Raw genomic sequence first — 27075 nt, forward strand, 5'->3', positions numbered from 1 at the left:
CAGTACTGCTCATCTATGACGTCCTGTTATCTATAAAATTGAAGAAAATAGTTTTGCAACATATTGAGATATACTCCTACTATTATATACTACTATTATATACTACTATTCATATTGAATGTATATTTGAGGACTTGAGTCGGAAAAAAAGCAACACAAAAATGTTCAAGTCATGAATTCCTCAGGATATATTACAATATTGGAAATATTTCAAACATTTATGGTTTCAGTGGTGGACTTGTATATAATAAGAGGGTGGGTTATTGGCCTTGGCACAGGCCTGTGCTCTGTGTTTTACAATAATTTGGTGTTCTGATGATAGAGATGGAGAGTCGTACACATTGGCCCAGAATCTCCTAAAGTTGTACAACTGGATAAGGGGAGTGTGAAGGCAATAGTGTATGATTCGCATCACTATCACACTCATCAGTAAGCCCTCAGTTCTGCATTCCCTATTTTTCTACTCTTAGGTATTCAAGCTTTTCCTCCACTTTGTATGTTCTCCTTGTCTCAATGGCTTCCATAGGGGAGATGTATTTTGTGTGAGAAGTAAGACAGAAGAAAGAGCACCACATATGGAAATGATTTATGTACTGATACTGCATTCTTGCAAAATGCTGTGGCATTAACCTACTATACAATTGAAGATGATTACTTCTGGGAAGCCAAAGATGGAGAAGAGCCTTCAGAGCATATAGAGACAAAAAGGGGTTTCTTAGCCATAGCAAGTATGGCTAAGCCACAGCTGAGTCTTCTGGGTCACAGTTTGGTATGATTTACTCATGTGATGCATAACCTTTGAACAATGGCACTGAAGCAGTACGTTTTTTATTTCCCAGCAAAGCCCTCTGGTACCTTTGCTAAAAATGGTTGGCTCTCCAGGGGACCTGACTCCATAGTAACTGACATATCCTTAAAAGAAATGTTCTCTCCCTCTCAAAAAATGTACGAATTACATAAACTTCTCCAGAACTAAATTCTGACAAAGACTTTTTGATTTAGTGGAATTGAGGTCACTTCCATCTCATTCCATCTCAGATAGGACAATTAATGATTCAAAGTATTTTAAACTATTCACACAAGTTCACCAAAGAGCAGAGCTATGGAGGTTTGCAACCACACATTCCCCCTTTGGTAGACTTTTTGTGGTATATATGGATACACCCTGTCTGATTTGAACAGCTGCCAAACTATCAGCAGGCCTGTTAGAGGAAGGAGGGGGGTAGGGGGTAAATGGCCCTGGGCTTTTTAAACATACAACTCTGAAAAACATTATGTTGTCAAGGAGTTTAGATAAATACACCAGTATGTCAGGAATTGGTTTGAATTTAAAATAATATCAATACAATGACTGCAAATGCAGAGAATAACGCCATGACACAATGAGTGGTCCAAATCAAACCAGTATTACAGGAACTCCCGTTTGGAGTATGGAAAGACTTTCCCTGCATACTAACATGACTTTTAATATTTTTACTCAGAGAAGAGGTCCACTGAAGTAGGAACACAGTTTAGCCTAAGAGGAAATGAATACACAGTTTTAGGAAGTATGATTTAAATGGATTTAGAGATACTGGACTCACATGAAAGGTGCGCTTGATGCCCATGGCCAGGTTCTCTGCCTTGATCTTCCAGATCAGTGGTTGGGGGGAGTTGAGCACGAAGACCAGGGGCTTCTGGTGGCGCAGCAAAGACTGAATGGGCTTCAGATGCAGCTCAACCTGGTGAGGAAAAAAAGGAAGACATTGGGGTCACATAATGGAACAACACACTGGTGACTGAGAAAAGAGATCAAAGTAAGAGACTCAAAAAGATTAGTCACAGTACATCACATGATCCCATTTCACAGAGTGCAAATGTCAAAGCTTTGATTTTCTGTTGTTTACCGATTATGAGTGAACATATCAAACGGTAAACCGTACTATCCTGCTGTAATTGCAGTGCTATAATGTTGAGGATTGTTCTTTTTATCAAGCTATGTAGTTATTTATGCACTCTGCTGGCTGATAAACTCACAAAGACGGCACGCTGTGTTTTCCCTAAAAGGCACTTGCTCAGCTCTGATATGTAGCCTCAGTGGGATCTGAACTTTCACACAGTGGAGTCTTTGTTAAAAGAGAAAAAAATAGTAAGTGGCAGCTCTCTGTTAACATCTCCACAACATGCGACTATGCCTTTGGTTTTCATTAAAATAGATTTTCACAGCCTGTTAGTGAAAGCAGGAAAACAAACTCTGAAAACTGTTGTTGCCTTGTTCCTGGTGTAGACTAGTCTGGATGCTTCGGACCGAATCTAGTTACGTGGTTCATGGCCTGGCCGTTCACCTCTGAATCCAAACTCTTCCCAGACGATAATCAGCTTGTCCATCCTCCTTTTTAAAAATAAGCTTTGAAATTGCACACTGTAATAAGTAAAACATCTAATTTTCATCTCATGTCATCTAATTTTGTTCTCCCAAGCTTTAATTAGAATGGATACCTCAGTGCGGGGCTTCTCAAAGTCCCAATCTGGACCACACCGCCTATCAATCCAGACAGCAGACACTGTCAGATTTAATGAAAATTAATCTAGGAATTTTTTTCTTCGTCTGACATGTTGTGTGACGTGACTTTTCTCATCATACATGTCAGCGTTGGTAGCCATCAGCCAGATAACATAGCATCATGTTGTTCTGAAAGTTTTTCAACATATCAAATGAAACGTGAATTGACGGAGAAATATGCATTTATTCTACCATCGTCCAGCACTGAACCAATGTGCTTGATTTGCACTGAAACAGAAGCATCACTAACAGCAAAAAATATGAAACCCCACTCTGATTGGTGTAGCTTGTGCCTCACACGAACAACTCAGAAGAGAGGCCAGCAAAGCATTTTCACTTGAAATCTTCATTTCAATCCAAAAACCAACTGTTTGTCAGATCTGCGACAGCCCAAGCGAGAAAACGAAGCCTCGCTGAAAGAGGTCTGGGCTTTAGGGAGATACAAAAGGCCTTTTAGTGATGCTGAAGAGGTGATGGAGTGCATGAAGTAACTAAGCCTTGTTGGAGAGTGAGTACTTCTAAGGGGAAACAGGAGACGTCTGAGAAATTTGAGCAGATTCTCTTAACCAACTCCATTGCAACCAGGAGAACTGAATTACTGGTGACGCAGATGGCACATGATACAAAAAATACAAAGTGCATTTCTCTGGATGTTGATAAATCCATGGATAGCAATAAAAATGCCCAGCTCTGCCTCTCTGCCAGCTGTGACAGCTGTTTGTTAGGTATGATGTTTTATAAAACTTGGTCTTTCAATAAAAGAATTTGAGAACCACTGCTTTAGTGGACATGTTGGTTGTCTTTACACTTCCTCCTCTTTGTATTTCCAGACTAATCATATTAGCCCCTTCCAGTGGGTTATTGGAAAAAGCCTGTAAATTACTAATTCAACCCACAAGAACTCACATAATATGATATAAAGACCCCCACAGTTACTTAATCAGTCACAGCTCATACAAATGTTGAACTTAGCTTTTCACAATAAATACAGCTATTGTATTCCATTAAAGCTTATAATGGAAACACAATATGACAGATGGTGAATTCTGGATAATATGTGAATGAGAGCAACATGTGCAATGCCAAATGAGATTATGGCAAAAAAGGACGCACAGGCAGATGCCGCAACTTTCTGGAAATGTGCATTTTAAGCCCCTTAACAAATGGACACCATACATTGTTATTGGAAACATAGTACTGGTCTCAAAAGTTTTAAATCTTAAAAATATTTAACACTTAATAGGCGAGAAGATCCCTCAAACTTCTTTCTTCCTTGACATTAATGGAACCTGTGATGTTTTTGTCTTTTGACAAATGCTTTCAGCTGAAAGACTTGTCACTGTGATACTAAATAAAACCATGTAATTAGAAAGCGACAGTGTCAGCGTATACAGAATGAGCATGAAGGATCAAAGCCTAATTATCCATCCTCCATAGATGTAGGCCCTAAAGGAAAGGAACGCAAATGAGAGTGTTTAGTGATGTGGTCCATGAAAGTGCTGCAATAATCATTAAAAAGTCCCTTGGAGAGATGAAAATGGAATAAATTACTCAACACGCATAGATGATGCAAACTGTATGGTGATCCAAACAAACAGATCAGACACTCGCAACTGTCTCCGTCTCTCTTTTTACATATTTGCTTCCCCCCTCAGTCCAGACTTGGATTCTGGAAAAAACCTGTGCATCGAAAAAAACAACCAAGATAGAATCATACCTGGCTAGGCTTTGGAAAATGGAGAATAAGGGAGAGAGTTGTAAAATACTAGGGATTTGAAATCCAGACAGAAACATTTCCAGAAGACGTGAGTCACCTGAAAACAGGCATGAGCAAAGCACGAAGGAATCAAAGTGCCAAGAGGCACTGAGAAGCAAAAAGGGGGAAAATGGTGGTAATTATCTGCTGTAATTATCTGCTGTTATTCAAGATTTAGCAAGTAAACTCATCTAAGTCAGGATTAACCAGAGATGGGTTGCTTGAGGACTCATCGGCAGCTGGCTTGCTTCTTATTCCACTGGAGCTGCCATCGTTAGCCAAGACTGATGCACATTGCAACAGAGCTTGTCACACTGCCAGGGTGTGGAAAGAAGAGGTACAGAAGGACCAGGAATCAAAGTATCTCAAATGGTGTTCACAAGGATCAAGTGGCACTGACTTGTCCCTGATGCAGCCACCTTCAGAAAGAGCCACACCCAAATGGTTATCGGGAAGCTGGTACTAGGATTTGGCAGTCCAGAGTCCATTGCAGTTAGGGGAAGCATTTACCAGCAGCCAGGGATGGAGCCTTGTCTAGACCTATCACATTACTGAAATTGAATTCTCCACAAGGGACGACAGCTGTAAGCAGTAGAAGCTATGCTAGTCACTGAGCACAGCATACCATTAGTGGTGGTGGCATGTGTACACAACTGAAATGGTAAAAAATACGGCTTCAACTCAAGAACCCTAAATGAGCTGCAAAAACAAACAGCCTCCAACTGAGTACAAACACAAGTGATAAGTCATACACCAGCCTTTGTTGTCCTACACCACACGGCTAGATTCAGAGACAACTGAAGCCTTTGACACTGTTATTGTAATGGCTATTTGTTTGTCCTGTCTTAACATGTGGTTGTAATTTCATGATCATTCAGTCCACTTAAACTACTTTTGTGTGCTTCAAAACACTGTCCGTTAATACTGTAACATGATACTTTTACAGTCAAATATTGTTCACCGTGATTCAGAGTCCCTGCAGGAAAAGGGAGTTTCCTTTATTGACAGAGCTAATTAAGTGCCTGATGATTCAGAGAAAACCCAAAACATCCTTTAATTAGCCAAAAAACAGGCTAATGTACTGCTGGAACACTCTCTCCCTCCCAGGAAATAATAATCAACATGAAAAACAATGTATTCCATGATATAAAAAATACCGTGCAGTGCCTCAATAACAATAATGTTGTTCTTTATGTCTACATGTATCCAGTAGAAACACTACGTTAGGGAGGGACTGTGGGAGGATTGTGTTTTCAGTAAAGCCATGGTAATGCTATTATTACAGAGGTGTGTGGAAAAATCAAATGCTGGATCATCACATATTTATCATTATGGCTTTAATAAATGTACTCTGTTGGGCCATATGTATAAAATGCACTTAGTTGTAATGTCAATTAGATTCCGTCTGCATGTAGTTGTCCTCCAAAAACTGTCAAGTGTGTAAAGCAATCAAGTTAAGACACTATGTTTCATTTAGCATGTAGCCTGAACTGAACAACGTTGAATTGTAATGGTGGCAGGAACAGGCCCGACAAATCGACAACAGGCTCACACCAGTAGAGGGGGAGAAACCTGAATCCTTTCCTAAAACAAAAAGCCCATTCCATTACAGAACCATATCTCCCAAAAACGGTGACATCCTGGGAGTTCCTGACACCGCTATAAAGGAAGATGATTGATTAAGATTTGATTGTCACCATTGTGTCTGACAAACACTTGGTAAAATCTGATAACAAGGAAACAACGGTTACAAAAGACGAACAATAGCACTCCGAAGTTAGTCTTCTCTATGGGATGATTCCGGTTTATCTCTTTTGAAAGAATAAGCCAATGTATGGGTTCAGGTACTTTATCTGGCTCGGATCTGAACTCGCAATCCCCAACAAAGGAAATTGAGTGGTGTCTACATCAACTGGTAGCACAGACTGTAACCTCACAAACTGAATTGTACTTAGTGTCACTATACCTTATTCAGTTCAGGTTCCTATTGCAGCTATTTCCCATGACAGGCGTTGCTGAGCAGGGAGTCCTCATTTGTACCCAATCACAGCATTTGATGTCACTCTCGAGTGATACTGGTCAGCTAGCATGAACCAATTAGGGGATAGTTGAAGAACTGTGATATAAACAATAAAAAAACTACACCCAGCTCGCAGGATCTCACATGTGATGTATAACCACTTTAGACATTCCAGCCAGCCATAACCTCAACATGATTCACCAATGTAAGAAGAGGTGAGCAGAGAGGCCCGGCTGGTAAGGCGAATTGCCAGCATGCTAGCTGTGGTTAGCACTTCTGTCAAAAACAGCCCCTCATTGGCAAACAATGCAGAAATTCCCCAATGGCTCAGATATCTCCTGCAGAGGTTAAACATGAATTAAATTCATAATTAACAAAGGGATGCAGTATTAAAAACTAAAAAAAAAACTCAAATTATGTACTTTCCAATACATGGGACCTTTAAACAACAACAAAAAATTCTAAATTGGGCAAACTGCTGCAAATGTCTGTCTTTTAAGTTGAAAACAAAGGCTGCAGGAATTTTTTTTCAAAAAAGGCGCACTGCCTGGAACCACTCATACTTTGCTATCTGATGTGTGTGTGTTTGTGCGTGTGTCTTGTCTGTCTGGATCTTGGTTCTTTCTGGATCACTGAGGGTGTACGGAGGAGAGGGAGCTGGGGCTAAGGAGCTCAGTGGTGAGGAAGGGGAAAGAACAAAACCTGGTGACCGCTCTTATCAGCACCACCCACATATTTGAGCTTGATGGGGATGCTACCTGGTGCCTGATTGTAATCAGTCTGCACTCCCCTCAACACATCACAACTGCCAAAACACAAAACAAAATAAGAACAGACTAAAAAGACCTCAAGCGAGGCGGAACCTCTGGATAGCCATCTTTTGAGTGATAGGGCAGAATGGCAGGACACGCAGGAGAGGGTCATGAGAATGAACCGAGATTAAAGTGAGCGGAATACAACTTGTACACTTGTACTTAGAACAGCCAAGCAGGCTAGGGGGCTACACATCAAAAAAGAAGAAATGTACCCTAATTGTTTGCTCAGAGTCTTTTCCTTTATATTTATTTAAAATCCGTATTGGCTATAAGCTAGGGACCGTGTTAGCCCGTGTATCTAGATGTTCAACTTTGTCAATGTGTTGTATAAAGCTGACATACAAGAAGAAAGTAGCAGTGATGACAGTCAAAATAATCGCTTACAAGTTGAAGTGGGCAGGTACAAAGTTAAACTAATAACTCAACTCTGAGCGACCAAAATAGAGGTACTAAAAAAACAAATGATTGAGTGACTACCAGAGGGAGCAAAGACTGGTGTTGATGCACAAGTGAGAAACATGTGAAATGTAGGGTTTGGATGGACTATCCACCAACAGCCAGTAGCAACGCAAACTAACTGGACTACCTGTTTCTGAGAGTCTCAAAATGATCTACTTTTATTATCCCCACAATCAACGGAAATGGGACAGGTTATGTGAGCTAGTGATGCATGAAGTGAACTGCAAAAACTGCATGACATTATAAAGTGGTACAATGACATGCAAAAGTTCCAGAGCAAAGTTAAAACCAAAACGTTGCTGGCTTTGTGTGAGCAGATTATCTTGTGGGTGTGAGCTTGACTTATAACTGATACAGAGCTCTCGCCAGCTGTTTGTACTCTGTTTGCTCCTTCAGCCACACACACACACACACACACACACACACACACACACACACACACACACACACACACACACACACACAAAGTAAAAGATATCAACAAATTCCAGCTGATTAAACAATCATCTGCTCTGCCTCACGCTGATTCAGAGCCAGTGGCCGGAGGTTTGATGTTTGCTGCTCATAAACTGATTAGACAAAGATGGCTGACTTGTGATATCACCAGCCATTTTTGTTTATTTTCTCCACAGCGGTATGCCCAGGCAAGCCCCTTTTTGGTGTTTTTTGTTTTGTGCAATGCATTTTTGCAGGAGGTTTCCATATTGCTAGGCTGTACGACAACACAAATGTGGATTGGCGTGTAACAGAGGGAGCGTATGAATAATCGTGAAAACCTGATACCTTTGCAATCTTACCACTGGAGGAGTAACAGAAATAACAACTTAGGGGTGACGACATTGTTTTGGTAAAGGTAAAAGTGGCAAAACACCTTCAGGTCAGCAGTCAACACATGAAAAGATATTCCGCTCGGGTGAAATGTGATCAGCCAGACTTGCCTGTTTTTCTCATTTGTGCTCTTACTCGGCGAGATTAGATCTGCCTCTTAAAGCGATGTTGAATTTTGTCAAAATTTGATTAAATGTGAAATTATTATTCTGAAGAAATCATTGCCCTCTGACATATTTTGGCCCAGCGCAACACGGACAGACCAACCAATGACTTGCCAAACACTTTACTAGTCCTACTCCAGGATGCAGCCCTTACAGTCTGGCTGTTCTCTCCTCTAAAGACACACGAGGGTATTACAGAGGAAAGGGGCTTCTGTTACTTTGATCAGGACTACTGAAGCTGAAGAAATCATCACCCTTCATTTCAGACAAATGTGAATAGCATTTGTGAGGAAAAAAGATATTGTTCAGACGAGACAGTTGGTCATTTTATAGAAAGAGAAAAAGAGAGTGAAACAAACAGTCCACTGCAAAACTCATAGACCAAAGAATGATAAGTTTTGCAATATGATATTTTAAGAGCATTTTGCTGGGATATACATAATTTCTGGTTGTAAAAGAGACTACATTGCACCATTTTCTGGTCAACCAATGTCCCTTGCTTATTGTGAACTCTTGTTCAAAATAACCAGACAAAGAATAACTTATCATCTGGAAACGTCACATTTCCTCTAACTACCAATATATGAGTCCAGAAAAGAGGTCCATCAATTCTTGATGGATATTTCCCAGATTAAAAACTTCAGTTTGTCTTACAACATATCTCTGTTAAAATCTGTCATTTGACTGTCATCAAACCTAAAAAATATGAGTCAGCAAGTAACCCTTTGAAACGGCACTAAAATAAATCTTAAACTTTCAAAGAGTATTTCACCGCTGGAATGATGGTCTTTTCATAGAACTGGACAGTCTATTCGGTAGACAGGCACAAGCAAAAGGGCTGTAGTATGCCCTTTTGCTCAAAAGGCAATTAACCTTCAATATCCAGAGTGCACTGGGCCCATTGCCCGCCAAGGCCAGTTAGTAACAGAACACTGTTGCTATTGCACTTCCTCTATGCTCAGTCGTCTGTTGGCTTTGTTTCACATCGTGGGAGACAGGCTGATCAGATTTGTTTTAGCATGAGGAAAAGAGACATGAAGACAACATGGAGGAGACTTCAGCTTTGTTCATTTGCATACTAGGGATATGAGCAACACGGGTTTTACTATTTTCAACATTTTGGGAAGGGGGGGTTAATTGTAGGCTTAAAATGAATAGACCTGTATAAGTTATAAACAATCATTATGTTATTCTATTACTCCAATGAGATCCAGGCTTAGCGGTGATCACAGCAGGTTGAACACATGGCTTATACATGACTTCAGAACATTATTGAAGGTATTTTAGGCTTCTTGAATGCATGTTGAGCATATTTTGGCCCTCTGGTGAGTTATTCCATCGGTGACTCCAAGCTCTGTAAATCTTCGACGAAGCACCATGCGCCGAAACTGCTGAGGTTTTCTGTTGCAGTTAATAAGTCAGCTTTGGTGTGGAGTTTGGCCAGGAGCCAAAGTGTGTATTCTGAGTCAAGTCCAGCTGTGCATTTCTGACCGTGGATAGCAGTTCATACCCCTCAGTTAATACCCGTACCAAATGGGCTCCCTGGTGCAGGCAGGAAACAATTCATTGCTCTCACGTCTTCACTGAAAATATGGACAAACTGCAAGCCACGACCCTGTCACACGGATGTGAATGCGACGTGAAGCAGGCCGCACACATTGCAGCTGCAGGATGTGTTTATGTGGCTGTGAGTGTATAAATCCCCCTTGTCTGAAATAGGTCCTGAAGACAGTGTGCAGTAGCAACTGTATTCCCCTACCTGGTAAAGGAATCACTGTGGCACATTGTGTTCTCTCCAGCAGACAAGCCTTCCAGCACAGCAGCTTATGTACTGCAGGCTGTCGCTCTAAACACGCAAATACACACTCTGTTCTAAGGCCCAGACATACTTACTCCCCCATGAGGAGAGGTGAAGAGGAGAGTTCAAAAAGTGCACATATCACAGACGGAGCAGACACATCTCTGCTGACTTGCAAAACAAGCAAAGTATATACATGCCAAAACAAATTGGGGAAAAGACCAATTACTTATAGTGAAATCAATCTGCAATCTTCCAAACCTGACAACCTAAGAGGGTTCAAGCCAGGGGGCTCCAACACTGGCTTGAGTTGAACTTAAAGTCTGCATTGATTACCTTCACTGATATACTTACCATCGCTTGATAGGTTAAAGGCCCGTTTCCCCAAAGCATCCTATTTAAATTTATAGACTTACAATGGAAGTGACAGGTTTTCAACCACAAATACCATTTCAACAAATGTATGCAGACTCATGGAGCAATGTGTGATGAACAGCTGGTTATGAGGACAGTGCCAAGCCAAGAATCTTGAGCTAAACACATCAGCTAGCCTAACGGCTCAAAACACACCAGCGAAGCTGCATATATTACCGGTACTATGTTTTTGAAAAGCTATGAGTGCTTTGCATACTGTGGTTATTAAAGTGGACGGAGAAGAAATCGATTATACAGCTTAAGAGGTTTATGTGGGTGTTTTGATTCTTATTTCACCATTAAACTATGCATGTCATGGGAGTCAAATGTACTGTGACTATGGAATTCTACTGTTCACCACACAGGAGCAAGTCTGAAGGTGGTGATGGTGTCAATTTCAAATTTTGTTTTTTTCTCTTTTTCTTTGGTGAAAGGGTGGTGGAGTTTCAAACAGCCTGCTTTCATGGAATTCGAACAGACACAACATGCTTTGATTTGCTTCTAAATTTGCTGACTTTCAATTTGTTTCATAATTGGGAATGAGTTTCAAGTGTGGATGTATTAGCCTTTTCAGAGTCAAACACTTCAAGATCTCCATTAACATGTAATTCCTTTTTCCACTGGGCCGTGTGGTATGCATATCCCATGGATTATCACATCTCCCAGTCACGAAAAATCTGGGACAGATTGTATCAACGAGGCCACAGTCTGGAGCACTGTGTGCCCACCAACACAGTTCTGTTGAAGGTTAAACTTAAGCACATGACCCAGATGGCCAGCCCATGAATGGCCGGAGCCTATGTGGTCAGAGTGTCCAAGTGCCCTCTAGTAGATCTTATCTAATCACAATCAGTAACCTCGGTCACAGACTTAGTCTCAACAGGGTCACGAAATCACAACTGTGACTTTTGTTCAGCCAAGGCTGAGAGCACAACTGGATGCATGCCTCCACTGCAGAAGTTCCCACTTGGTCACACAGGAGACGCATCACCACATCCCATTCATCCATCTTTCTGCTTTAAGTCCTAATAAGTAAAAAATACTCTTTCCTTCACGAAGATACCAAGTTGATCCGAAGCAGAGCATCTTATCTGACAGCAGGAGAGGACAAAATCCAGTTACCTTCATTTTGTGAGAATATGTGTGTATTTAATCATATATATCTGTGGCTAGATCAAGCACCAAAAAAACACCTCTCACTTGGGAGGACGATTGACTGCAGAGGACACTCCAGTAGTCAGCAAAGAGTACAGCGCATGAAGAGCAGCACATGTTTTGAATTAAGTAAAGATAGATTCTCCACATGGAAGCCATGCATCAAAGGTTTTCTAGTGATATGACAAAAAACAGTTCAACTTTTAGGAGCATTACACAAACTTTGCTTGAAATTTGGTTTTTGCAATTATCAGTTGCAAAAAAAATCCCTTAATCCCCCTCGTCTCAATTTAAAAGAAGAAAGTCCTTTAAAAACAATAACCGTTGTTTCCTGTCATCATTTCCTAACCAATTATTTCAACGGTAAACGTGTGTGGTCTTCCATCATGCAGCCATTAAAAAAACACTGACTACAGTATGACGCCATATTAATTACAATGTGTAAATCCAGTTGTTAAATACAATGGAATTCTGGTGAAACAAGAATCATCCCCTTGCTGTTGTCATTGTAGCATGAAAAAGTCAACTATCTCTCTGGAAAACTCTGCCATGGCAGGAAAATTAAGAAAATGTGGAGAAAAAAAATGTCATTACTATTGAAAGCTCATGACCAGGTAGGCCAGTGTTAGAATGTTCATAGTTTCACCCTCAGCTCATGCCAAGGAAGTTAGCATTTCTTGGTTTCTTACAAAAGGGATGGATACACAAATTTTCTGGTCATAAAATGCCCCTTACTATGAAATATGAAGCCTGGAGCATTTCAGATGTTACAAATTGCACATTTAAAGAATTAGAAAAGTAACATTTCACCTCTATTTTGTTCATCCTGAACACACACGAACAAAAAACAAGAAACAAAGATTATATTGTGATAATTTTGTTGTGATTGCAATGTGACTTGTGATTTTAGTGGCAATAATAATGTTTGAATTTTTGTGTTTGATATTATGCTCATTGTGAATTGATTTCATGAAGGGGAACAAGATAAGATAAGAACACGACTTTTCCTCTTTCTGCTCCCTTTCATTCATGATCTGGCAACTTTTGTTTATATTACATTGTTTTCTTTTGAAGGCGCCACGGTGGTGCAGTGGTCAGCACTGTCCCCTCACAGCAAGAAAGTTCTGAGTTCGACCCCCGGCTCAGCTCAGGATCTTTCTGTGTTGAGTCTCCATGTTCTCCCTGTTCCTGTGTGGGTTCTCTCTGGTACTCCAGCTTCCTCCACAGTCCAAAGACATCAAGAGGGAACGAGGCTGATTGATACTCTAAATTGACCGTAGGTATGAATGTGAGTGTGAATGGTTGTCTGTCTCTATGTGTTGGCCCTGCGATGGACTGGTGACCTGTCCAGGGTGAACCCTAAGCCTTTCGCCGCAGGCATCCCTCCAGGCATCCCTAGGCTCCAGCCCCCCCGCGACCCTTTACAGGAATAAGTGGAAGAAAATGGATGGATGTTTTCTTTTGTCAATAAATGAAATAAACTAAGCCAAACTAAACTTTTAACAAAACAGTATGTGGGTTGTGCTGGGGTCTTAAAAAAATAATGTTCTGAGAATAGGACTGTCTGCACCTCAGTTCTCTATTTAAGATGGTATGTTGTGACACATTTTACCTTGATGAAAAATTACAGCTTACACATTTGGATACTGCACTCACCCATATTGCGTCCATCCATCCATCAATTTTCTACCACTTATCCTGTTAAGGGTCACGGGGGGGTGGAGCCTATCCCAACAGCCTTCAGGTGAGAGGCAGGGTTCACCCTGGACAGGTCACCAGTCCATCACAGGGCCAACACATAGAGACAGACAACCATTCACACTCACAGCCACGCCTACGGTCAATTTAGAGTATCAATCAGCCTCGTTATTGCGATTTCAAAAATATTTCATTCATTCAGCAGCCCTTTCTCAAGGCAAGGTAGGCCTAAGGTGTTGCTTACACAAAAATGGGAAGAATGGTTGGACAGACAAACATAATGCCTACAGCCACAGAGGCATTGGAATACTCTACTCTGGCTGTAAATCATTTCTATCATGCAGTGGGAAATACTTTTAAACTGTTCCATACAGGTCCTAATTTACCTCTTCACACTGTCCGACTAAGTGTGAATCAGTGTCAGAGACAAAATATTGCACAGTCTAGATTACATCCTCCCAAATATGTATAAATGTGTGAAGCTTCAAATCCTTGAAATTTAATTAAGTGGTGTGTACATGACAGATTAAATCCTTCTCCTTTGTAAGTTCACAAATCTCTGAAACCTGAGTTGTCCTGATTTGCCTGCTGATGCAGCAAACTCACACTGTGTTCTTCTGTGTTTGGCAGTTTAGGCAGCAAAATTGCAATGGCAAGTCCATACATGTGTTTCACTCCAGTGTGTCTAAGGGGGATGGGATCTTGGGCCAGTCTAAAATCCAGACACAGCGTTTTTGAAGGCCATAGGCCTATGATTCATCCCACAACTATGGCTGACTTTGAGGAGACGTGCCATTCAATTTGCAGCATGACCCCTGAAGACAAGGAGTGCTGACACCACAGTTTAAATGAGAGTACCAAGACATTTGCTCAAAACAAACAATGTGGTTGGAAATGCTAAGTAAATAGCAAAGAGAACAGAAAGATGCTTTTGTGACTGTCCACAACTAATATTAACATGTTTCCTAGATCTCTATCATGTGGCCTATTGGTCACCAGTCACAGCAGTCCAAGCATGACATGCTTCCCTGGTCCTGGATTGGTTGGAGGAGGCGGATTTCAGCAGGGCACAAGTACAAGCACCTAACATCAACAATCACCAGGTGTGTTGCAGCACACTCCATCAGATGCAATGGTAAATTGTCCGTATATATAAAGCAAGCAATGTTCCTGTTTGATGACACGACCCATATACAGTTTAGTATACAAACTTGTCAACCTTTGTGGTGGAGATTGATTTTTGGGCTGCAAAAAAGGCACCATTTGTTCAGCACAAGCTGAGTAGTATGGAGTCTGTCATTCATAATGCCTGGAGGGCCACATTGTCACATGACAAGGAAGGAAAAATGGGCCGAAAGCAAAAAAATTGAGATCCATCACACGGTCATGCACTTGTCTCATGCAACAATTGTGGTCAGTGTAGCCGTTCCAGTTGATTACAGGGATAATTGACTGCAACAACCCTTGCTATGCTCATGTCACTCACAGCCCTGGGATCACAGTGTTTTAAGTACAGCCTAGCACGTCCCACTCCTGCTCCTGTGATGAAATACATAATCCGATCAAAAGGATTCCCGACAAAATATCAGGCTCATACAGCATGTAATGACATAAGCGTGTTCAGTGCCAGGACGAGAGCAATGTCAGTGCAGGACAGTGGGGGGTGGGGGCACTCCTGCTTCAGCAAGGTATAAGACAATCAGGCCAAAAATGCGTGTGCTGGAGTATGTGTTATCTGTAACTCTGAATGCAAGGCTGATCAGCAATCACAGGGATGTCATCTAAGGAAATGTTGACAAACCTATTTGAGCTGTCAGCATATACTGCAATATTGAGACTTCAATTACTTCTTATAATTGATGAGGTACTGTTAGGGTACAAACACAAAACCTGACTAGATTTACACAGTTAATTACGACTGTAGAGTATATAACTCAAGTTAGTTTCATTTAGTAGGCATGACTCACTTCTGCTGGGCTGTGATCAGGTCCCTCCGGGGTGTGTCCTCTCAGATTGATGATGTGGACCTCCTGGGGGAGGTTGCTGGTGCCCCTGCTTGCACAACCTGACAGGGCGGTGAAGCTCTTCAACATGGCCTGCACTGGGTGTCCAGTGCCCACTGGCAGCAATTCACAGGGGCTGCGAAATAATGGCCCTGCAGTAAAGAAAATTTAACATTTCAGTAAAAATGCTTCAGTCTGAGCAGGATTGAAATGCTGTCAAACATGATGGTGGCTTTCACACAAATTACATATGAGCACTTAATAAACAAAATAAAAATCAACAGCCATAATGATGTATCAGCAGACAAAGAAACCCCTATTCTTCCATTTATTAAAAAACAATTTGTTAATTGCATACTCCTTATTTAGGCACTCACTGATTTTTTTTTTAAATATGTATAATTGAAAATCATTTTACGAGAGGAAAATGTTGAAAATGTACCACCTAAAAACTAAAAACAATAACTAAGAAAAAATGTGTACTTTTGTACTTTAGTCCTCTCTCTTTCTAACAATGGGTTGGGTCTGATCTTCTGTAGGCTGAGCCATGTGTAAGAGGGTTATATTCTTAAGGCAATTTTAACCATCTATTATTTCCTTTGAATGTCAAATGTTAGCTCCTAGAATCACTTATCAGGAGAACCAACCCTTGTCCACATTGTTACCTTGGGGACGTAAGAAGCTACTTGCTAATTTGAAGTGAAAAATTGAACACCGCAGTCTCCAGTGAGAATCCTGCTCACTGTCCAATCCTCTATATGTTGCACTGGAAAGGGTGACTCAATGAACAGTCAAAACATCTGGGGTAGGATTATTGTCAAGACGTCACAAAACTGAACAAATGAGCAACACACGGTTGCAAAGAGTTCTAAAAAGGGCAACTGTAAGTGGAGGTGTTTCCTTTTAACCTCTAATTAGACCACTCTCTTTTGCGTTGTGCTCACCATAATTTCACCATGGTTTAAACCCCTTGACTGTTTTCTGATTGACTTCTGGGTTAAATACTACAACAGCAGTTGATCAATTTCAACTGCAAGCGTCAGGCCAACGACCAAAAGTACAATTTCAGTCAAACGAATATTTTTTACAAAGTCCAGATTTAGTCGAGTTAAAACAATAATTCAACATTTTCTACCATCATGTAAACATACTGAGTGACTGAATTCAGTTGGTCTAGCAGATCAGCACTCAGCAGGGTGTAAATGCATTGACGCCCAGCCTTTTATATGTCTTTCTGTCTTTTGTCTACTGCACAGTCAGCTGTAACAGCTTAGTGATCTGTGGATATCTGGCCTACTTGACTTTGCAGATTCATTTATGTTTACAGGATTGTACTTAACTTTGGCATTTGCTCTTGAACAACATGACACATCCTTTTCATCAGCCTCAAGCCTCTGAGGTGGTTCATAAGCTACATGACAGCCTGAGATCATCTTTTACTGCAAATTTTCCTAAGATGTTACATATGTATGACCCACTTAACCACATTTAGGGCGTAACCTGTATATACACAAAAATGCACAAAAGTCAGGGGGCACAGCGCTGAGGTTTGAGAGGGGTTCCAAACAGCTCTTTCCCATTAGAAAGTTTTGTATACTATGCGAATGTCTGTGGCCAGGTTTTTTTTTCTTCTCAGGGGTCTGACCTTGTGTTTTAGCCTACAGCCTTGTGCCAGCCCAGGCCCACTCACATTTCAAACACATCATACTAAACATGCAAGGGCTGCCAATAGCATTCGGATGGAACATTTGGAAATAATTTAGGTGAAAGACAGTTAGATTTCAATGTTAAATTCCCCCCAAAATGAATCAGAAAACAGTGCCTCAGCAACGGGGTACAGTAAGGGGGAAAAGGTTTTTTTTCTTTTCTCTGTTGCTCGGAACACAAAGCTATTGTTTTCTTTCCTCGCTGTGCAAATGTTATGTTATCCTTATGTTATTATGTTATCCTATGGTAGATCAGCATAAAGCCAGAAATCCTGCATGGCATAACTCCCCTCTCATTGTTGTGAGAAAAACACTGATGATTTATTATTACCATATTTGTCCCTCAACAAACAATCCTTAACTTATTACAGACGTCTCAGCCTGAACTTTGTGCTGTCTCCTGTTGCTCTTGAGTTCACTCCGAGCCCAGGAAGATCATTGGAATGCTTATTGGGAGCATGCTTCTACTAAGAAGGCAAGATTGGTCAAAAGCAATAAAAGAGCTAGCCCTAAGATGCGCTGCTTGATTATTTCTAGAACAGGGACATCCTATGTAACATGCAAACATTTACGATTACATCATTATCATGGTTGTCACTTTCAGAGGGAACACAATACTCCTGGTTTCATTTTGATTAACCACTGTTAGGACAGTTTTTTTTCCCGTCAGAAAAAATAAGGCAGATCCAGAGATTTAGGCCCATCTGTCCAGTTTTAGCTGCTCAATGGCATACGAAAGCTAGCTAAATTGCGAGGCTAGTTTACGCAAACTGATCAAAACATTCAATGCCAAAAACAGCTGAGATTAGCATATGAGTGTGTATGTGTGTGTGTGTGTGTGCGCGCGTGTGTGAATGCGTGCATGTGTGTGTCTGGAGAAAGTTTGAAGAGATACCCTGACATGTTGTGTTCATGAGAATGGAACTGTCATGCTCACATATGGCCCCTGCCCACTTTTAGTTATGAACTTCTTGCTTTGTTTTTTTGTTTTAGTTTGTAGTACTGACTGTTTGATCTTGCAGTTCTGGTCTTGGTGATATTTCATGGTTTTGTTACTGTTTTTTTAGTTTGTGTTTCTTCTGTTACTTGTTTATACTTTGATGTTGATTATACCCCTTTCACACTGTACCAAAAACAGGCTCAGCTCGCCTGCGGTGTGAAAAAGGCAACCCGCGTTGTCTCAAGTTTCATGCGACCTTCCTGTTGCATCCTGATTTTGTCATTGTGCCACCTGTCAGGTTTCGCCTGTACTGTAGCTTCTTCGGCTCCCTTCCAGACTCGCCAAAAACTCCTCGGACATTTTCCAATCTGCACCGAGTTTGTATGCTTTGCAAAAGAGACAACACTGCAATGCACGCAACGACAACGCTAACGTTCGACTCGGCGACATCCATGTTGTCGTTTGTTTACATCTCAGTGTTCCGGTGCACGTTTATGTGAAATGATGATGTTGTCAGCGTGATGACGTACGAGAGACAAAAACACAGTTCAGACCCAGGTCTTCTGGAGGCTTGAATGCACCCTAATGCCGAGCAAACGCAGGTCCAAAAACCCGCGTTGACATGCATTTTTCAGTGTGAAAAGAGTATTAGTCTAGTCACTTCCTTTTTTATTTTGAAGCTCTTCCCTCCTGTCTTCATGAGCTTTACATTTTCTGTCTTTGTCTGTTTCTCGCCTTTTTACAGTCTTGTCTGTGTCTTGTCAGTTAATCAGCCCTCAGGTTTCTTGCCCAATCTGCGCTTCCTTGACTTTGTGCTCTTCCACCTGTTTCTTTTGTAATTAGCTTTTTTTTGTTGTTGTTGTTTTTTTGTTTTTTGGCGTCATCAATAGAGTTTGTGTTAAAGCTCTGTCATTGTCTGGTGATCTTGCCGGTTTGCCTCCCAGACTTTGGAGTGTTCCTCTGTTAAGTTTCTCAGTTTAGTTTTTGTTTTGTTTTGATTAATAAATGGCAAGTTGCATCAAGTTCTGCTTGCTCTTGTCCCTGCATTTGGGTCTAGCGCCACAGTCTGGCCATAACAGTAACAAAGCGATTGACAACCCAAAATCTTTGCCATTTGAAAGCAAATTCAGCGGGTCACTCCACACAGAGAAGCATGCATGGCGAGTATGATTCTAACACCAGGACTACTCTGTAGAACCACAATACTTGAGATAATTATAAAAATCTATGAAAAAAAAACATCCTTAGGATCTTCAATATATCCATTGATAATAGATCTTTATCAGTCATTCACTACTGATTTCTATCATGATGAACTAAGTTGTAATCCCCTGCTTTAGCAATCATCATCATCAACCTCCAGGGACAGACAAACTAAAACTTTGCCCTTATCACAGGTGTCTTTTGTCACCGTGTCTGTCTACTTTCTCCCCCGCCTCTGTCTCCCTTCCTCTCAAGCCATTCTTCTTTTCTCAGCCATAGATGGAGGAGAGAGTACATCCTGTCTTGCTGCTATCGTGCCTTTTCACTGGGCAGGCCAAACGCCTACAGAAGAGGGATGAGAGAAGCTGCTGTTCACTCCGTCTGGAAGACTAGTCTACATAAAATAGGATGTGAAATACTTAAATCAAGTGCAGATTATCTCCTTTTGAATTATATAATGTAAAGAAATGTATAAATGTACAGTATAAATGTGATTAAACTAAAGTGTCAGAGGAGTTTTAACACAAATTGCATGTTGGGCTTTATAGAACTGTTTTATGGGGGGAAAGAGGTGACACTGGAAAAAAGTTAAATAGTTTAAATAAACTTTAACTCATCTGTCTTGAAACTCAGAGGTATGATTAACTGTCCATCTGAAGAATTTTGTGCTGTATTCACTCAAAGCTGATGTTTCTTTGTTGTAACAAAGCTCAGTGGGTTATTTTCTGGCAGCTGGCATACCTCATATATTCATGATGTTGTCACTTACCCTTGCATTCATAAATCATCGGAAATATCTTCATTAGATTCAGGACACAGTAGGCATTATTATACATTAGTTTCATAATTAAGAATGAATAAAATACTTCTGCACTCCCTTTTTTCTGCTTTATTCATTTCAAGCATGGACTTTCATCAGGACAATAAGGTTCGATTAGTATGCCTTAAAGTCCACTTGGCCTTTTTTGGGGATACTCTTCAAACTGATGGCGACTATGAAGGAACACTATATGTCGCTGATACTTTAGTTAATAACATACATATATAAAAAGTAGAATTAAAAAAAAAACACACATAGTTATAAATACTCCATTTCAATCACTACTGCCCTATGTGTGTTAACATCTTGGCCAAAATATTGTGTAGTAATGCAAGATGATGATATGCTTGAAGAAGGTCTTGAAAGAAATGCTGTGTGTATTACACATCTGTGGTGTGCCAGTCAAGACATGTCTGGGTGTTCCCTCTTTTTTCCCTAATACTTGTGAAAATATTCCCAAAACATTTTTAAACAACAAAAATTGAGAGTTGAGTTTAAAGGTCCAGGTTAAATCTTCAGTTTGAAGGTCTATTGTGTATTATTAAGTATGACTATGTCGCAGCTATGTATTTATTGTTGTGGAGCAGGACAAGAAAAAGCTGTTGTGTTTGAAGTTGATAATGAAAGCAGTAAAACTGACCATGATAATCTTAAGTAAGTTGGCGTTTACCTTTCCCTACTTCCTTTTTCTTCTCCATCTCAAGTAATTCTTCAAGATGTATTTTGGGAAATTAGCATCAAACATGGACTGACAGTTCAAATAACAGTGATGGAAATGGCATTACAACATCAAGAATTAATTTTGAGATGAAGAATATAAAAATTATACCCTTTTATTATTATAACTGGTGTGAAATGCATTTGAGCTTGACAGGGATATTTTTAAAGGTGCAACTCCAGGTTAACAGTAAACCCAAAACTCAAGAAACTCTAAATACTCTAAAAGGCAACACACCTAAAAAATGAGGTCCAGACCACCACCTTGGGGCATTAAGCACTACTCAATCCATCATACGTATGTTGCTGTAATCTAACAGAATTCAACTCCAACATTCACTAATATGACACGTGATTAAGTGAAGGCAGTGAGCTGGGGAGACGTCCAAAAATGGCCACTGTCAATACATTTTTCTGCCTTTTTAAAATGCACATCTTAAAAAAGATAGGGGATATTGGGGGAATATAGGGTACTTTTCAGGTATATATTAAAGCTTTCCACCTGCTGTGTGTTGGTAGCAATGTTACACTGAAATGCCTCCATCTGAGCCACTTGTGAGTGTCAGTTTTTGGTGAGCTAGCAGAGGAACACACAATGGAGGGGGTCCTTAGTGTGGTGTGTGTCTTGTCATCGTGAGGCTCAGTATCACTGGCCTTACGGGGTGTTTTCACATTTCGTTTCTTTACGCCGACAAAGACAACTCAAACTAATGAGTCGGCAGACTACAGAAGTAGGACGCTACATGCTGGTAGCATTTATGAGTCAATATAATCATCAGCTGTCTAAGAGACACACACTGCACTTTGTTTCTTTCCACAATGTGGCTCTCTTCCAAGATATGGGCACAGGAAGTGATGTCAGTCAGTGTGCCAGTTTGGGACAAATCTGATATTCCCACAAAGCCATTTCCGAAGATAAACAAACAAGAGCCTTCCCCTGTGTGTGTGTGTGTGTGTGTGTGTGTGTGTGTGTGTGTGTGTGTGTGTGTGTGTGTGTGTGTGTGTGTGTGTGCGTGTGCCTTTGTGCGTATGTACTTCCACTCATCGTGTTCCCAGTATCCTTAAGAAAGTGGGCGGATTTTGTTTCTTCAGATGCATAAGAATGACAATGTGGTGCAGATAATTTCACTACTGTCAACACAGGCTTCCCTTTAATGAACATTTATACAGATGAGGAAAATAATGCACCTTAGGGCACATAAGAACAGATTTAATAATGCAAAGCTAAAATAAGGCTGATTTAATTACAATATGTATTAAGTGGTGCAAAGGGGCCTCTTTGTTCCAATATATCTCTTTCCTACCAGACAGCTCAGTTCCCATATGAACCACGGGATTAAAGGAATCATCTGGCCTCCTTTCTTTCCTTCTGCGAAGCATGATTCCCATGGACCAGGAACCACAGAGACTAGTTTAGGGATCGTAATATTCTGCCCGCTTTAGTTTTCCTTAGGGGCTTTGGACTAAAGCATCACTAGTTCTGCAGTGTTGACACAAGCCCAGCCCACTCACCCCTGAACTTTGAGCCACTAATACAGGAAGTGAATAAAGCCTTTCATAAGGGTAGTGTAAGTTCACTTCATTGGCTTGCCTCTGAAAAGGGTTTATCTGTCGGCTGTGAAATCAGAGGCATAAGAGAAGGAAACTGGAATGAGATGAAGGGAGGAGGGAGGCCGCCCAAGCTCTATTAGGGAAGTCATAAACTCCTCCATCAAAGTGTGAAATCCGAAGACTGTTATCCTGTATCACCCAAACTGTTTTTACCGACAGGTTCATCAACCATAATCTTGTCAGCTGCCATTTAATTGGCATAACGGTTGAGAGGCAGTCGTTTCAGGGGAGCTGTGGATCATGAGCTGATATGCAGGCAAAGCTTCTTTCAGCTCTATGCTGTAGTGTGATGAAGTATGGTAAAATGTTTAGAAAATAATTGTAAATCAGTCATAATGAAAACCCCATTGCACACCCCACAGTGTACACAGTATACATGCCTGCCCTACTGAGTGTGTTTGTTTTAGCCTTACAAAAAAGAGTGTTGAGTTAGTTACTGCCCTGTATAATATCTTCAACAATGATCTTCCTAGTATGACACACTCAAAACTAGGGGTGCCAGTGTGTACTGGAAGTGTGTGTGTGTGTGTGGGGGGGGGGGGGGGTTTAATACATTTGATGTAAAAAGAACACATACAGCAAGAGCTCTCTCCCAACTGGCCAAGTCGCAGCTTGCAGCAGGCTCTCAAAAACCATCAAATATCTGTCCATCACTTTTCCAGTGCTTGCAGATTTTAGGCTAAGCTAACCATAGCCCCTGCTAGCTGTATTGCCAACATAGCAGGCAGATATGAGAGCGCAGTCCATCCAACTTTCCTAAAAATGAACATTAGCATGCATCTCCTTTGAAAAAAAAATCTAGCAACCATTCCTTTTACCTCAACTTTTATGTAATATCTAAGCAAACTATTTACACTAGATGATAAACAATATGTGGACTCTTTAAGAGAGCAAAGCCACCAAAGTAAACAGTTTTCACAAGATGTATGTTCTGACATTTCTGTTCCTAAAATTGCATTTTTCAGACACATTTTAAAAAAGATTTTAAAAAGCTTGTTCAAAAAGAGAGGTGAGAGTCAATCAAGACCTTCTTGAATTCTGGCAACACTTTCCTTCATCATGATGCTTGACTGTCAGTGTGGGATCACTGTCGTGCTTGAAGCTATATTTTTCAATGGCATAAAGAAGTTGAAGGGATTATACCCAAAACAATGATTTGAAGTGATGTTCACATCACTTACGAACAAGGTGGAGGATTGGGTAGCGGTGACAATGCCCACTTAGGAGACAGAGGTGTCTCCTATTTCATACTACGGGCACAGTTTTGAGAGCACGATCACTGGTGTAGCGTTTTATTTGTGCTGAAAGGGATTTTTAAACTTTTGGTAAACCATGAGCAGGCACATTTTGAAGGCAAAAGCAAGTGGAGAGGATAGAGAAGGGTCCTATTCTCACTACCTCTGCATTCAGACATAAATTCAAGGCTTTGAAGAGATACATGACATGACTAATTCTTAATGGAACATAGGAGCCACTGTGTAAAGTGAGACAGCTGGGAGAAACCAAGCATGTGTGCATATGTCTACACAAACTTTACCGGCTGTGCAACCACAGCATGTCTTTTCTGATGGGTGCTGACATGTGCTGTCTGGACCTTAAATATCAAAGCACGAAAAAAGTTGTCAACACAGTCTCAGAGCTAGAACGGGCTGTTCGGGTATCTAAAAAGTGGTAAATTGATAAGAGCAGCTGAGAGCGTCTTGCATAAACTGGTCTGAGGATTCTCTGCTAAGGACCCTTCAGCAACCAGGCAAATAGTGTCACATGCTTAGCTAACAAGCTAACAAGCTAAACAAGGCGTGGGTGGTAAGGACTGCAAAATTATTCAGAAGCAACAACAGTTTACAGGCATTATTTATTCAGCGGTGTTTTGGAAAGCTTTCAACTGCCACAAGACTTCACTAGTCCACCATAACTGGACTCCATAAGCCCACCGAGCACTATAGTGCTTTACAATACTTACCTGATCAAACTGCTAGCTAAAAGTGGCCATAGACAGAGATTTCTACCCTGTAGCTCATAAAACATGTCATTCATCCATAATAGATGCTTGCAAAGGCCATATTCTTTGACAGCAGCTTGGCAGGGAGCTGGAACAGCTGCCTCATCTTTACTCAGTAATATTCAGACCCTGCAAGAGGTGACCTCAGGATCACCTTCAGTGTCTCACTTGATTTTATCCTCGTTTTATTTTTGTTAAAACGCCTGAATTGCAGGACTCCATAAATAGAGCTCAAGGGGAAGACATATTTTTGGCAGCTTGGAGGGTGGCATCGCAGAAGTTCCCTCTACAAAAGAGCAAAAGGACTTCTACACTGGATTTTGGAAAAGGGAATGAGCTCTGTGGCAAATAAATGTTTGTGAGACTTGCACATAAACAGCAAGATAATTTTAAATTAAAAATATAAACTAACAACCCATTTAATAATAATAATAATAATAATAATAATAATAATAATAATAATAATAATAATAATAATTATAATAATAATACATCATGATGATGTTTAGTGTCCTCAGAAACCTCTGCAATCTCGTCAAACCACTTTTCAGCAACCACTGTCTTTAAGAAACCTGAACCCTGGGGTATTTACTGACATATCTTATGCTGAAGACATTTTGTATCATGAAAGTTTGTATACAGTGAAAAAGTTCCAAAGAAATCTTGAAAGACATTTGTTGAATTCATAAAAGACATCTTCAAAGTCAAGCCACTTGAAATAGGAAAGTAAAATGTCACTGATATAATACTAGCACCGTGCACATTTAGGGTGCGTTTCCACTGGCTCACTTCGGCTCGGGTCGGCTCGGTTTGGCCCCGTTTCTACTGGCCTCAACACAGTACTAACCAGTGTTGGGACTAACGTGTTAGTTACTGCCAAAAAAGTAACTTTGGCAGTAACTAATAATCAAACGCATTAGTTTTAAAATTCAATGACTCAGTTATAGTTACTAAACGATCCGTTTATTACTTTATTTTACGTTATTTTACTATCTCGGCTGAGCCACTGTGTTTACTTCCTGTGTCGGGGGGGCTTGGGAGAAGTGCAAGAGACAGGAGGAGAGTGAGCTGCGCTGTGGGGGCGTGTTTGTTTAGAACAGCAAGAACGTGCAAGACATCATGGTGGAACCAAGGGCAAGTTTCTTCACGTGGAAGTACACTCACTACTTCTCCTTCGTTGAGCAGAAGGAGAAAAATGTTTTGTTAAATGCAACTTATGTCTCAGAACTAAGAGCCTCTCTGCGGCCGCAAACAGCAGCTCTACTCTATTAAAGCATCCAGGCACGCAGCACGCGACGGCGATGAAACTTGTTGCTAAAGCTAGCGGGTCAGGGACCGGCACAGATACCGACACAGATGTCACCTCACCCCGTGCACCTGAGCAACAGCGCCTGAGTTGTTCTTTTCAATGAGGGAGTGCTACTGCTAGCCAGGCTAAAGTTAATCAATCACTTTGAAACATCTTAGTGTTTGTATGAATGTAGACCACATTGCTTAGCAGAGTTCAGTTCAGTGATGAAAATGCATGTCAAGTAGTACAGAGCTTACAATGTTGACAGTTCTGAACTTTTTTTTGTAACTAAATAGTTACTTGTCATAGTAATGCTTTACTGTTTGGTTTTAATATCTGAGTTAGTAACTGAGTTGCTTTTGAATTGCAGTAACTAGTAACTATAACTAATTACTGTTTTTCAGTAACTAGCACAACACTGGTACTAACCATTACCATTTTGGTCCCTGCTCTGCTGGGGTTCCAAGCAAGCCAAGCTGGGACTAACATGTGACGTAAACACATAGCGGGGCGCAGATTGGGTAACTTACCCACTTACGTTGTCTACTTCATATCATCTTAGCCATCGCTTGGTAAAGCCTATTTAAGCAAAAACCACTGACCAAGCAACAGGCGTCACACTGCCTCCATGTTGTTACAATTACACCGGGGACCTCTCGGCCGGTGAGTCCACCCACGCTGACGTGATACCCAATGCTAGTAGAAACACACCCATACCGAGCCGTCCCTACCCAACCCGGGCCGAAATGAGCCAGTGGAAACGCACCCTTAGGGCACTGATACATTGCGAGGCAAAATCAATCAAACATAGCCAAAGATAATGTCTTGCTTCTTATGACTTTTTTCTTCCAGAAAACGTAATCATCCAGACGTAATAACAGGAGACTTCGAGAATCAGCATGTTGCCAAACAATGCTGGGTCTTTGTGCCTATCAGTGGGTCCAGAGTGAAGAAGCCAGAGAGGTGAGAAGGGCGAGACAGACTACCTTTGCACATAAGCGGTATGATACTTCATTCCTCCGGAGTTCTTCATCTTCAAAAGAAGGACGCCAAAGAAGAGTGGCTTGTCTAATGCTGTGCTAATTGGGCATTAGAATGCATACAAAAGTTTGAAGGGCCTCTGTACTGAATAG

General features: G+C 40.9%; 1 protein-coding gene across 1 annotated transcript in view; it reads right to left on the minus strand.

Annotated features, from left to right (window-relative positions):
* Positions 1-27075, minus strand: part of tgfbr3 (transforming growth factor, beta receptor III) — an 80126-nt gene that overhangs the window by 40142 nt on the left and 12909 nt on the right. The window contains exons 3-4 of the mRNA XM_086225220.1: positions 15617-15804; positions 1584-1721 (exon numbers count right to left, since the gene is read on the minus strand). Of these exons, the coding sequence (XP_086081346.1) occupies positions 1584-1721; positions 15617-15804 (326 nt within the window). The remainder of the gene's footprint in view (positions 1-1583; positions 1722-15616; positions 15805-27075) is intronic.

Source organism: Aulostomus chinensis, chromosome 14 (assembly GCF_037954235.1).
Source record: "Aulostomus chinensis isolate RoL2024-O1b breed Wild chromosome 14, RoL_Achi_v1.0, whole genome shotgun sequence".
Classification (NCBI taxonomy): Eukaryota; Metazoa; Chordata; class Actinopteri; order Syngnathiformes; family Aulostomidae; genus Aulostomus; species Aulostomus chinensis.